Source organism: Carettochelys insculpta, chromosome 23, assembly GCF_033958435.1.
Source record: "Carettochelys insculpta isolate YL-2023 chromosome 23, ASM3395843v1, whole genome shotgun sequence".
Lineage (NCBI taxonomy): Eukaryota > Metazoa > Chordata > Testudines > Carettochelyidae > Carettochelys > Carettochelys insculpta.
Window position 1 is genome coordinate 22,906,885 of NC_134159.1, and position 13,506 is coordinate 22,920,390.

The 13,506-nt window shown below is 43.3% G+C and overlaps 1 protein-coding gene across 1 annotated transcript in view; it reads left to right on the forward strand.

Moving 5' to 3' along the window:
• Nucleotides 1-13,506, forward strand: part of CAMTA1 (calmodulin binding transcription activator 1) — a 1,240,930-nt gene that overhangs the window by 280,995 nt on the left and 946,429 nt on the right. Inside the window, exon 4 of the mRNA XM_075017972.1 lies at nucleotides 6,379-6,446. Coding sequence (XP_074874073.1) covers nucleotides 6,379-6,446 — 68 coding nt within the window. The remainder of the gene's footprint in view (nucleotides 1-6,378; nucleotides 6,447-13,506) is intronic.

A 13,506-nucleotide genomic window follows, 5' to 3' on the forward strand; every position in this document is an offset into this window, starting at 1 on the left:
TCACAGCAGCTCTCTTTAAGGCTCCCTTTATTTACCCACAAGGATATGTTCTCTTGGGCTTTTTCGTAGTGGAGCCAGCTGGACACCTAGTGGCCTGTTGAGTTCATGGCAGGTAACACAGCTGGGCCTTTGCTGGAGTCAGTGTGATCAGCCCTTCTGGTGTGGTTATATTTCTTCTTGCTCTGCTCCAGTCATGTGGGGGTGTTTATGACCCTGCACGTGCAGGTCGTGTCTTTGTTCTGTCTGATCATCATGAGTCCCTTTTCTGAACAATTCTAGTACAATGTAAAGAAACGGGAGTCAGAATTATCCCTCTAACACTGTTGTAGAAAACCCTGTAATGGGCCAGCAGGAACAGCAACGATCATTAGAATATGTCTGAAGTGACATTTGCAGGTTTTCTGCAGCCTGATCTGAATTGAGTGGTTTGAACCTTTACCGAGATCGTAGTTATGCCCAGGATATAGCTCTGTGCTGAATTAAACAGTTTCCCAGACAGCACAGCCTATCAATCAGCAAGCAGAGAGGCACTGATATAATTTATAACAAAAAGTCAAACTAAAATGTTCTTGTGGTTGTCTGGGGTTTGAATCCAAGCTGTGGAGATTAAATGATGCAAGGACAAGCGTCTTTGCCTTCCTGTTATTTTGCTCCCTTCACACACCAGCTCTATCAGTTTCCCAGATGCTCAGGGATGTTGTAAGGTGGATCAGTCACTGAGAAGAAGGGCCTACAGTCAGAGAGACTCCAGTGGGGTATGGTGAGAGGAGTGAGCCCTGCAGGGTCAGTATTAGGGACAGATAGTGCCTGGGTGCTGCTGGCTTTTTCTTTGAATATGACTACATCAATGATGCACTGCCTGTGGCAGCTGGACTGCCTGTTGTCAGTGCCACTCTTCCCTCTCACCATGCTGAATGGGCTGCAAGCAGCAAGCGGCTGCTGTGCAACGAGAGGCTTTGACTGGGATCGCATATGGCAGTACCTGACATAAGTGGCACCAGGGGTCCACCCGTCCCAAACTGTTCCTTGTACACAGGCAGGAGGCATTGCTACTCCCAGCTCACAAGGGAAGGAAGTGAAGGAGAGAGGGGGAACAACTTGCCCAGTGGGATGCAGTTCTCCAGACCCTCAGTCCAGCAGCTCCTCAGACTTAGCCCTGACATTGTGTCCGTGGGATGTGCAGTGTGATGGATTGCGAAGCTCTGGCTACGTCTACACGTGCACCCAACTTCGAAATAGGCTATTTCGATGAATAACGTCTACACGTCCTCCAGGGCTGGCAACGTCGATGTTCAACTTCGACGTTGCTCAGCCCAACATCGAAATAGGCACAGCGAGGGAACGTCTACACGCCAAAGTAGCACACATCGAAATAAGGGAGCCAGGCACAGCTGCAGACAGGGTCACGGGGCGGACTCAACAGCAAGTCGCTCCCTTAAAGGGCCCCTCCCAGACACACTTTCATTAAACAGTGCAAGATACACAGAGCCAACAACTAGTTGCAGACCCTGTATATGCAGCACGGACCCCCAGCTGCAGCAGCAGCAGCCAGAAGCCCTGGGCTAAGGGCTGCTGCCCACGGTGACCACAGAGCCCCGCAAGGGCTGGAGAGAGAGTATCTCTCAACCCCCCAGCTGATGGCCGCCATGGAGGACCCCGCTATTTCGATGTTGCGGGACGCGGATCGTCTACACGTCCCTACTTCGATGTTGAACGTCGAAGTAGGGCGCTATTCCCATCCCCTCATGGGGTTAGCGACTTCGACGTCTCGCCGCCTAACGTCGATTTCAACTTCGAAATAGCGCCCAACACGTGTAGACGTGACGGGCGCTATTTCGAAGTTACTGCCGCTACTTCGAAGTAGCGTGCACGTGTAGACGCAGCTTCTGTGTGGGGAGGCTGGTTTAATCTATGTGACTGAGAAATACATTGTGAGACTGTGAGACAGAGGCACAGTCTGAGTCTAGGACAGGACACGAGCATCTCTGGAGTGCTTAGCTTGGCTCTGCTTTGGGTGAGTCATGTAACCCTCTGCACCACCCCGGTCAGCCGGTTAGGCCTAGGAGTTCTACCTCCCTACAAAGCTGCATCTTCATCAGACCAAACCCCAGTGACCTCCTCCCAGTACCAGGCTCTCTTCCCTCCTGTGTTTGAAAGCTGCATTCCCACCACACTGCTAATCCGAGTCGTTCCTGCTCTGTGTCACCATTACACTCCCCACTGCCTCCTCTCAGACCTGGCCCCTGCTGACCTCCATGTTTGGTAGTCTCTAGCCTTGCGTCAGCTGGTGGCTGGGCAGGTGCTCACAGGTAGGAGAGGCTGGATCCTCCCTCAGCCAGACATATCTTCTACCTTGGACTTCAGGGAAGCTGTCCTGTGTTCAGTTCTGACCCACCTGCTTTCTTTGGAGCTTTAGTTAGTTTTGGGAAGGTTGAAAAGACCCAAGAGGAGAGCTGTGAACATCACTCCCATAGAGGGTAGTAACAGACAGTGGAAGAAGGGTGTTACTGCCCTGTGTAGGTGTGCTTAGTTTGAAGGCTAATTTAGAAAGTGTGGCAGACTAACTTTTGATGGTGTATTTGGGTCCTGCAGTATTTCTAAGTGCAAGCATGTGAGCTAGAATCTTCTCCTTCTCTTTTCAATGAATGCTAAGATTCTCTGTTTCCAGAGAGTGCATCAAATGCTGCAAGTCTTGCTGAAAAATGATCAATGTAAGCAACTGTGGTCCCATTTCTATTTTGCACATTGGGAGTAACATTATACATGATTCTATGGAAATTCTAATTATTAAACACAGTTCAAATGCAAGGAGTGTGGGGCAGAGGCAATAGACATGAGACCTGGGGAAAGACATGTCAAAGCCAAGGAGCTTTCATGTAGAGCTGTCCTGCAAGGGGGTCATTTGCTTTTTTCTCTTTCAAGTGCTTGGATGTTTTTGCAACAGTAATATGGGATGTGTTTGTTCCAAAGAGTGTGGGAATGGTCATCCTTTGCAATGTGTGTTAGCTACTTATGCAAAACAGTTGGATCCACCTCCTTTTGTGCTGGGAATACCTGAAGAAGAGCTCTGGTAGCTCAAAAGACACTCTCTCCAGTAGAATTGTCTCACCAACCCTTGTGTCTCTGTTGGAGTCTAGGTGGTCTAAGGTCTAACCTAAATGTGACCCATGCCCACAGGCAGCGTGCTACAGCCAATATGTGGGAAATGGAAGTTCTGCCATCTTCTGCTTTACTTCAGGAGCAACTTCTGATCAGATAGGTTTTTTTCAAATCTAGTAGAGTGCTTGCCTCTTTAGGATGGAATTTTTCCACTGTGGCTGCAGTATTCTCTGGCTGGCTTAACGACACTGATGTCAGAGGAGCTCTCGTATCCCCACAGCAGGGGTAATGCGAGGACACTAGAGAGTGCCTCATGGTATGATATAGTTGGGGTGGGACATGCCCCAAACAAACAGCACTGGCGCCGTTGTTTCTGCTGGAATAATACTTGCCGAGCAGAGGCTTTTGTACTGGCTAGGGCCTTACAAGCCTTCTGCAGGGCTGCCTGGCCTCGTTCAGGTCCCCAGAGTGATTCTGCACATGCCACAGTTCTAAAGGTCACTCTAGTATTGCTACTGCCAATAGCCTGCTGTTATAAATAAGCCAGGGTGAAGTGTTGGCCTGTGCAGAATGCTGCATTCCTTGCTGTAGCTGGTAATATCCATAGGGGCCAGGGGTGTGAGACTGATCCGTCTGAAGCGCCGACCAGAATCTCTTCTTCCTCGCCTAAATCATGGTGTCGACACCCTCAGTGTTCAGTCACCTGGCCAGTGGCAGAAATAGCCAGCATTTTGTGAGCAGCAGATTTAAAAATAATAAAAGGAGATTGTGTTTTACACATTACACAACCAAGCCAGGGCACGCTGTCACAATGTGTTATGGAATTCAAGCACTAAGTAAGAGTCTATAAAAGGATTAGCCACTTAGAGAATAAAATCATCCAAAATTTTATTGGACATAAGACAAAATCTATTTCCAAGACATAAGCCACCTCCTAACTGAGAAGGTAGTGAAAAAAATGCTTCAATGGGCAGGGTATTGCATAACTGTTCACTATGGTGTTCCTGCCCCTTCCCCTGCAGTGATGGAATGATCCAATAAACAGGATGAAGTTTAATAAAGACAAATGCAAAGTGCTCCACTTAGGAAGGAACAATCAGTTTCACACACAGAGAATGGGAAGTGACTGTCAAGTAAGGAGTATGGCAGAAAGAGATGTAGGGGTTATAGTGAACCACAAGTTAAATATGAGTCAACAGTGTGATGTTGTAAAAAAGCAAACATGATTCTGGGATGCATTAACAGGTGTGTTGTGAACAAGACAGGAGAAGTCATTTTTCTGCTCTACTCTGCGCTGGTTATGCCTCAGTTGAAGTATTGTTTCCAGTTCTGGGCAGCACATGTCAAGAAAGATGTGGAGAAATTGGAGAAGGTCCAAAGAAGAGCAACAAAAGTGATTAAAGGTCTAGAGAACATGGGCTATAAGGGAAGACTGAAAGAACTGGGCTTGTTTAGTTTAGAAGAGAGAAGACTTAGAGGGGACTTGATAGCGGTTTTCAAATACTTAAAAGAGGGTTACAAGGAGGAGGGAGAAAAATTGTTCTCCTTGGCCTCTGAGGATAGGACAAGGAGCTATGGGGCTTAAACTGCAGCAAGCAAGGTTTAGGATGGATGTTCGGAAGAACTTTCTAACTATCAGGATGGTTAAACAGTGCAATAAATTGCCTAGCAAGGATGTGGAATATCCATGACTGGAGATATTTAAGAGCAGGTTAGAAAGACATCTAATGGGATGGCCTAGATCAGGCGTGTCCAGCCCATGGGCCGCATGCGGCCCTGGACAGCTAGTAATGTGGCCCCACAAGATCATAAACTTTTAACATTATCTGATTTGTATACATTAACTATATTATATATTTTATATGCGGCCCAAGACGATTCCTCTTCACTCAATGCGGCCCAGGCAAGCCAAAAGGTTGGACACCCATGGTCTAGATGGTGCTTGGTGCTGCCATGAGGGCAGGGGACTTGACTCAATGACTTCTTGAGGTCCCTTCCATTTTTAGTGTTCTATGATTATATGATTTTGATAGGGCAATTCTTATGGTTTGACAAAATGGGAGAGGAATGGATTGGTGTGTGAGCAACTAATCTTGTGCTATATGGAAGTGCTGCTTCTGCCCTGTAAAATACACATGCACAGCACAGAGTTGGAATTTTGAGACTTCTAATTGAAAACTGTTGTATAATTCCTGTTAGACAGGTAGTCTAGGGTAGACTGTTGTTTTTTTTTAGGGCTTAAGAAAGTTGATTTGGTGTTTTGTAGTAATTTCAAGTTCATGAAACACATATACCAGAACCATTTTAATTTAACTTAGACTGCCAATTTCCTGTGAGCAAATCAGTTACAATCTGGAAGTAATGTTCTGTATCATGCCTGAAAGTAGGAACAATGGCTCACAGTAATGTCACCCCCTGGTTTTTTCATGGATATTATTAATAAATCTGTAATTCTCTCAGCAGTGAGGTTGAGCATATAAATATTTAATTCACCTTCAGGTGCATGGGTTTTCACCATTACGCCCTTAGCTTTCTGACATAACATGAAGCTCGGAGGGTTTGCATGGCAGATGAAGTTATCCATGGTTTCTCAGTGGTGGGAAAGGTTAAAGTATTTCTCCTTTTTCCTTTTAATCTTTACACAGTGGGGCTTTGGGCTAAAAAAGCACTGGAATGCGTTACCTAGGGAGGTGCTGGGATCTTCATCCCTTGAGGTTTTTAAGTCCTGGCTTGAAAAAGTCCTGCTTGGGATGGTTTAGTTGGGGTTGATCTTGCTCTAGGCAGGGGGCTGGACTAGATGACCTCCTGAGGTCCCTTCCAGCCATAGGATTCGACAATTCTATGCAAGCTGGCAAAACACAAGTTCTCCTGCCTGGATGAAACACTGAAAAGATGACGCACTCTCTGACATAGGCTTCCCTAATATGCAATGTTGGGTGACTATAACTAAGTGAAGAGAGCTGTTGCCTGCTTCTGTTTTAAATGAATGGCATTTGGGGTAGGAAAACATTGCTCATATTTTCTATTTAAAGACTGAACTATTTTGGTCCTCACTGTACATTTGCCTTTTCCCATCAAAGACTTTCACCGTGGTCGTACACCAAGTGGTACAAAGAAGACTTTTCATACTGGACTTAGTCAAGAACGTATCTGCAAAGGCAGGATCAAATGTATGTTACTTGAGGGTGGAGCAGATTTAGAGGAGTTCTGTTCTGTGAAACTTTCAAATCAGCAAAATTATTACGCAAGTTAATTTTTTTGCACATTTTTCTTTTTCAGGAAATTGCAGCATATTTAATAACATTTGAAAAGCATGAAGAATGGCTAACAACGTCCCCTAAAACAAGGTAACCTTGCTAATATTGCAGCTTGTGAAAATGTACATTGATTTATTTTCTCTGAATACTTGACTTGCTAATCAATTCATTGGGCGCAAACTGAAAACTCCAAGACATGCTTGATAGCTTGTGACACTGAAGTTTCATTAATTGAGTTAATGAGTGTTTTATTGAATGAAATCAGATTGATTAAAAATAGACCACCTGCAATCTTGACAGATAAAAGTTTTAACCTGATGATTTAACATTTAATTGTATCCTTTCAGAGGAATGCATTTAAAAGGCTTTGTTAAGTGAAGATTGTAGACTACTTAACTTGACAGTGCTCTGTTGTCTACACCACCAATTGAATGACAAAACTTTTGGTAGATTTAGAGGGGAAGCGGTGTTAGTCTGTAGCGTCACAAATAACGAGTAGTCCTGCATCATCTTAAGGGCTAACACATTTATTTATTAGGTAAATGAGCTTTCGTGGGTAAGGTGCACTTCTTCAGATTTTTTTTTTGATTTGTTATTCACAGGTGCTTAAACCTGTATGTACCTCCCTTCCCGGTGACAAAAGTTTTCCCATGGCAAGTGGCAGTGTAAACAGTTAGTTGTTGGCAGACTCACCCTCCTGTCAACAATGCTCACACTAATCATAAAGGTGGGGGGCGGGGCACAGCAGTATTTTGTTGGGAAAAGTGCCACCATACAGCGTTTGTACTGTCTGACTTGCACTTGCGCGACAAAATTTTTGTCCTTTGAGGGTGCTTAAAAAAAATCCCTATGAATGACCAAGTGTTGCCCCTGACATGCAGAAGTGTGATTGCTGCTTTGTCAGCAGAAGTGCTCTGCTGTCCGTAAAGCTAAACCTCATTGCTGGGGGGGAAGTATTTTGTTGGCAAAAGTGTGACAAACAGTGTTCACACCTGGTGATTTTAACAACAAGGTTGCTGTTGGCAGAGCCTTGCCTCTAAAACTGAGTTGTGTAGATACGCCCTCATTGACACAGTGCTGTCAAAATGGCCATGTCGCTAAATGGGGTGCAGTATAGACAAATTGTTGGCTAGAAACTAAAAAAATCCCTTGCTTTTTTCATGTGGAAAATGCAGACTCCATGTTTGTTTCTTGTTGGGGGTTAAGTGCCTGGTGGCAAGGACATCCCCAAAAGCCAAATTAACAGGCGTGTTTGCAGCTTATTAAGCAGTAAATGTCATGTGTTCTTCTAACTGCCATAGATGTTTAACTTCCGCAGCCCATTGGGAATCGATACAGTAAATTAAAGACTGCAGATATTTTCCTTTTGTGGAATCCTGATGATCATTTTATTACATTGAGACGTGGAGTTACATGACTTGTGACTGAAAACAAAAATGGAACTTGTGCTTACAGAAAATGTACAAAGTTCAGAGTTCTTATCTAAAGCCACATTTTTGTTTTTTTCAAATTTATAGCCACGTTTTCATGAACCGTGAATGGGGCTACGGTGTTTGAGTAAAAAAAAAAAATTCTGGAGGAAGTGCTGAAGTTTTATGTTTTTCTTGCTGTGTACAGTAGTTGGGAGAACCTCAGTGCCTTTTCACACCTTTTCACAACTAAGCTGTTGGGTCATTAGTGTAAGAACACCCATTTGCAGGGAGAGTGAACTATTCAGTTTTGTAGTTCATGCAAGGCCTGCCTCCAAATTATACAAAGTTCTGGAGTGCTTTTTCCTGGTGGGGAGACCAGAGTAACTGGAAGGTGAGGCCCTCCTACTTCGCCACACCCACCTTTTAAGCATTCAAGCTCTCTTAAATTCTTTTTGAATGATTGAACAGGTTCCTCCTTAAGTGCTAGCAAACCAGGGTGTGTGTTCAGGATGGAGAGGTGAAAGATTTCATGTGTTACTGCTTTTGCAGGTGATGCCTTCAGTTCCACCAGACTCAAATGTGTTCCTAAAACTGCTGGTATTTCAGGTTCTTGAGCTAAGGAACTTGAAGTACACCCTGTGATATTCTCCCCAGGGTGCAGCCTGGAACGTGGGGACCACTGTGCCCCCTGAACTCTCCAGCCTGGGCGTTCTCTCACAGTACTTTGCAAGTGACAAACACCAAACCCCTCCAGGTGCTGTAGCCATTCAGTACAGTCAGTTTTAAAGCAATGTCACAGACACAAATTATGCATGTGGGGGCAGGTTGTTCCCCTGGAGCACAGAGTATCATATGCACCTTGCCAGCCTAGGCTGGGGTCTGCACTTTATTGATAGCGACAGGCAATTCAGCCGACAGTGTCTGGATGCTACCCCTTTTTTCTTGGCTCCCTGTACACATTTTGTCTCACTGAACCCATTGGCTTCAGAATAATAGGTGAAATGATTGTCTTTGAAAAGGCTTTTCTCTGTTGTGGGTGCTCGAGTTATAGAATTAATGCAAAAAGACGTCTCGCTGAGCCTTTGCCAGCTCAGCTTGTTGAGTGGTCAGAAAGCAAATTAAGCACAGTCAGGGGATATGTACGGTACCAGTAAATGTATCAGAAATAGACATGTGTTTGTAGAAGGGTTTTTTAAGACATTAAGGGTTTGTTTAGTTTGCTAAAGGCAATGCTGGAAAATAGCAATTTTCCTATTAATATTACAATATCCTGCTCCTGTGTATTTAGAGTTGAAAGTGTAATGTCCCATGAGGAGGAAAGTTGCAACGGCTGTTCAAGGACCTTCTTAAATTAGTTATTGAGATCGTTTTGAATTTTTTTTAATATTGAAATTAATTGGTGCAGTTAAATGCTGAGTTCATACAAACAGGCCTCTTGGTATTAAAGAATTAATGACATCAATCCAGCACTGAACCAGAACATTCCCCATTCTTTGTTTGCTGCTGCGGGTACTGCTAATTTCATCTTGGAAAATTAATAAAAATGAATTGCGCCACTGACACTTATAGAGCTTCTTAATAAAATGATACATAGTAGGAGTTGAGAAATCCCTATAAATGTATCGTTGGAGTCGATGCTCACAGAGACATTGGCATGGGACTTTCAGGAAGGGGTTGACCCTTGTCTGAGCCACTTTCTAATGGTCTAAAAATACACCTAGTCCTTACTGCATCCTAATAGTAAAGAGGGGCTTGGGAGCTGGCTGGTGGTGATTCGGTAATAGTGTGCTATAGCAGGAGGCAATAATGTAGTAATAGCAAATGTATAGGAAAAAGAGGTTGAGGGGGTTCTTCTGCAAAAGTAGTGTTCTTTGCACATACACTTGTCTCTGTTGGGTGTACACTCCAAACTGCATGCTGGGGCATGCGTGCATCAAGAGGAGAGTCATTTGGTGTCGTCTGCAGGACCTTCACCATCATGTCATCTTCAGTGGTATTTCTGAAGCCTCGAGTTCAAGATCCTGGGGTTAGGTCCTTGAGTTTTGCCTATTAGTGAAAGAATTTAATTAAAATACACTATTACTTGAGAAGAGCTTATTGCCAGCTGAGATTCATCTTGAAATGTTGGGAAAGGGATGTTGTGAGCCCAGAAATGTAACACGCTGTGGAGTTGGTTTCACAGAATGATGTAGGTTCCCAAGGGAATGTGCAGAGGTAATTTGAAATATGCCTGTGAACGACTGAGGGAGGTACAGTGCCAGTTTGTCTCCTTTCCTTTTCACTGGGGAGCACAGCTCTGCTCTCTGATGCTAGGATGAGGGGCCTGTTTATAAGGGAAATGTAACTCACCTTGGAGGGCTTGGATATTTACTGTGACTGAATGTATTGAACAAGGTTTGGCCTGGGAAGAAACAGTTCTACTAAGGTGTCTAATGTAAGGCTGGAAGAAGAGGGAATGGCTCTGAGTTTCAGACAGCATCTACATGCTTTGAGCTTCAATATAGCTTAATATTTTCCATTAATTCATTTAATTTATCTGTAAGAAGAGTATTAATAAGTTAAAACAACTGACTTCCAGTGTTTGGAAAGAAATGGTGCTACATGGATGTCCTGATGTTGTTTATACTATCTCTATAATTTATAGGTAAGCAAATGCATTAAGCACATCTAGTAACAGTAATGACAAAAGTATGACTATGCATTTCACAAATTTCCTGGTGAAGTGATTTTCTAGTTCTTAATAAAGATTGTGTTGAACAACATTGTAGTTACTTGGTTTTGTGTAACTAGCTTTGCTATTTTTACAACATATGCTAATAAACATAGTGGAGATTATTATAACTAATTAATTAAAACTAAACAACATATCAACACAAATTAACAAAGTGCATTTGGTGATGCAGTAACCCTGATGTTTTCTTGTAATCATATTTGCTTGCTTACTTGTTAATTTTCCAACTAATCTACAAGGGGTCTTCTAGCCATTAGTGAGAATTGAAGCTACTGTAATGAAGCACTAATAAAAATCCTTGATGTTCTAGATTTAAAATTTATATTATGTAAAATTACTAAACATTCCCAAAGCAAATGAAATAAAATTATTTTATTGTGAGAGGGATCGTGGTTTTCAGGGGCACACTGGATTTTCCAGACACAAACAATCTTGGTTTCTCCCTCAATACATTCTACAACTACTGATTTTTCTAGTGCTTTTCACTTTTAAGGCATGTTAAAAATGTGAACTCCCACAATATCACTAGCTTCAAATCTCACACATCCCAGGTGAGTGCCCTAGCACTTGGACTACAAGCTGTTCTGGCATGGGTAAAATGTTGTTGACTGGGGGTTCCACGCCTCATCTGCAAAGCCTTTCTAAAAAAGGTTTGTTGCAACCAAAAGTTCTTTTTTTTTTTTTTGTTTTGTTTTTGTTTTTTTTGTTTTTAATAATTTGGAGCAAGAACTTGAACCTGATCTCTCCTGCATCCTGAGTGAAGTGCCCCTACAGCCAGACTCTGAGTCAATCTGTACCCCCTGCTTCTCCCATGGCCCAGTGAATATACAAAGTGGAAGAGCTCCAATGAGGGGTGGAAAAGGCTGATGTTCTAGCCTAGCAGTCAGGGTGCTTATGTGGGAGAATGAAGTTCAAGTCCTTGCTCTGCCCCGTTTTGACCAGTGATTCTAATGTATGTCTGCCTGACTGCTAGGCTGTGGACTGTTCTCCTACAGTCCCTTTCTCACTCTGATTTTGACCAAAAACTTCACCTGGGGCTAGGGAAAGCTTTGTCAGAATGATAGGGTTCCATGAAAGGTTTTCTTTTCTCTGGAGGAAGAGGTGTAGTTCAAAAGTTCTGAACCAGCTTTTAGTATTCTGCTTGTTTCCAGCATGAGGAAACTGAGGCAGTATCAGGTTAAGTGACCTGTGACAGGCTAAAACCAAGACGACGTTGGTAGAGTTGGAATTACCACTCAAGAATTGCTGACCTAGGTGGTGCGTGCTGGAGTTAGCAGCTCAGTCTACTGGATCACATGGTTTCTTTGAAAGGACTGCAATTTGGTTGTTGATTTTTGAGAATTAAATTGTTTCTTCTTCCAACTGGTAAATACTGTCTATATCTGTGATTTGATGCAGGGCCATTTGTCACCTTCATGCTACATTTGGTAGCATCTTGTTAACCATTTTTTCTTTTATAATAAAATAATCAATGGAAGTGATGAAAGAGAGAGAGAAATCTGACCCATGCCTACAAGAAGAGGATTTTTGGAGTAGAGGTGTCTCCTTTTACCTTTAACTTGGACTTTTAAGTCCTAGATGTTGCCAGGATTTGAAAAATGTGCATGAACTCTTCAGGACAGCAATATTAAATAGAGATTCCTCAAGCAATCTGAGGTCTGTGTCCCCTTGTGACTGGGGGGTTTTGCTGCCACCAGGGGGAATTCTTCCCCAGCGGCTAAGGGGCTTGCTGCCGTTGGTGGGGCCAGTCTCCCCTGGTGGCTAAAGATACATGGGGGAAATATTTCAGCAATGATGGGAGGTGGGATACTCAATGGATGGCCAGTTGAGAACACAGTTGTTGCACCTGTGTTGGCAATATAATGGGTGGCGAAACCAAAAATTCTTTTTTCCTACATTTTCTATCCTCTTTCTTCTAACTTTAAAATGCAGTCTGGGCCCCTGCGTTATTTTCGGGGGTCACATGGAACGATGGGAGGTGAAACACTCAGGGGATGGCCAGTTGAGAATACAGTCGCTGCACCTACGGTGGCAATGTAATGTGGGGGCAGGGGGAGAACCAAAAATTATTTTCCCCTAACCTTTTCTGTCGTCTTTCTTCTAACCTTAGAATACACAGTCATCACACAGAAGCCTTATAGTATACCAGAAAGCCAAAGACACTCCCTATCAGCAACTCTGTTTTCTGAAAAGCTTTCCTATCTTCTTTCTTCATGCTTTCCGGGGTCCCTGTACTAGTTTCAATATAGTCAAAAATCTTTTTTCAGAGACTTTTCTATCCTCTTTCTTCTAACTTGGAGGATCCCTGTTTTATTTCCAGGGATCAGCATATTTTCAGGGAATGGGAGGGGAATGAGGAAAATGCAATGTAGGAAGATGATGTCAAAGACCAGCAAATATAACCAGAATGCTATGGGGATGCGAGAACTGTGGGATGGGTTCCCACAATGCACTACTGCAGCAGTTGATGTTAGCCAATTTGAGTGTGGCAGCAATGAGTTGACTTTGTGAGCAGCACGTGGGAAGAGAGGGTGGTCAAATTTGAACTTACAAATTCCAGAGTTACAAAATTGATATTAATGCATTTGAATTTATCTCGTAGTGTAGACATAGATTCAGTAATCCTGAAGGAAATGGCTGTAGTGGGATTTGCATTCTTGTATAGTTCTTTTAGCATCACAGAGTCCTGTGCTGAACAGAGATTTCACTCATTAGTTCCTACATGTTTTTGCATCCGCTTGTCAGCAAGCCCAGAGTTAGTATAGTCATTTCTAAGGAGCAATGGGTCATACACAGGGATGGCAAAGAGGTAGTAATGTGATGTGTGCCAGCAATGCCTCTCTACTGTGTACATTGGACAAACCTGATTGTCTTTCTGTATGCAAAAGAATAAATGGAAGCAAACCAAACACCAGGAATGGCAAGATACAAACACCAGTAGGAGAGAATTTTAACCTCCCTGGGCACAGAGTTACAGACTTGGAAATTACCCTATTTAAGTAAAAAT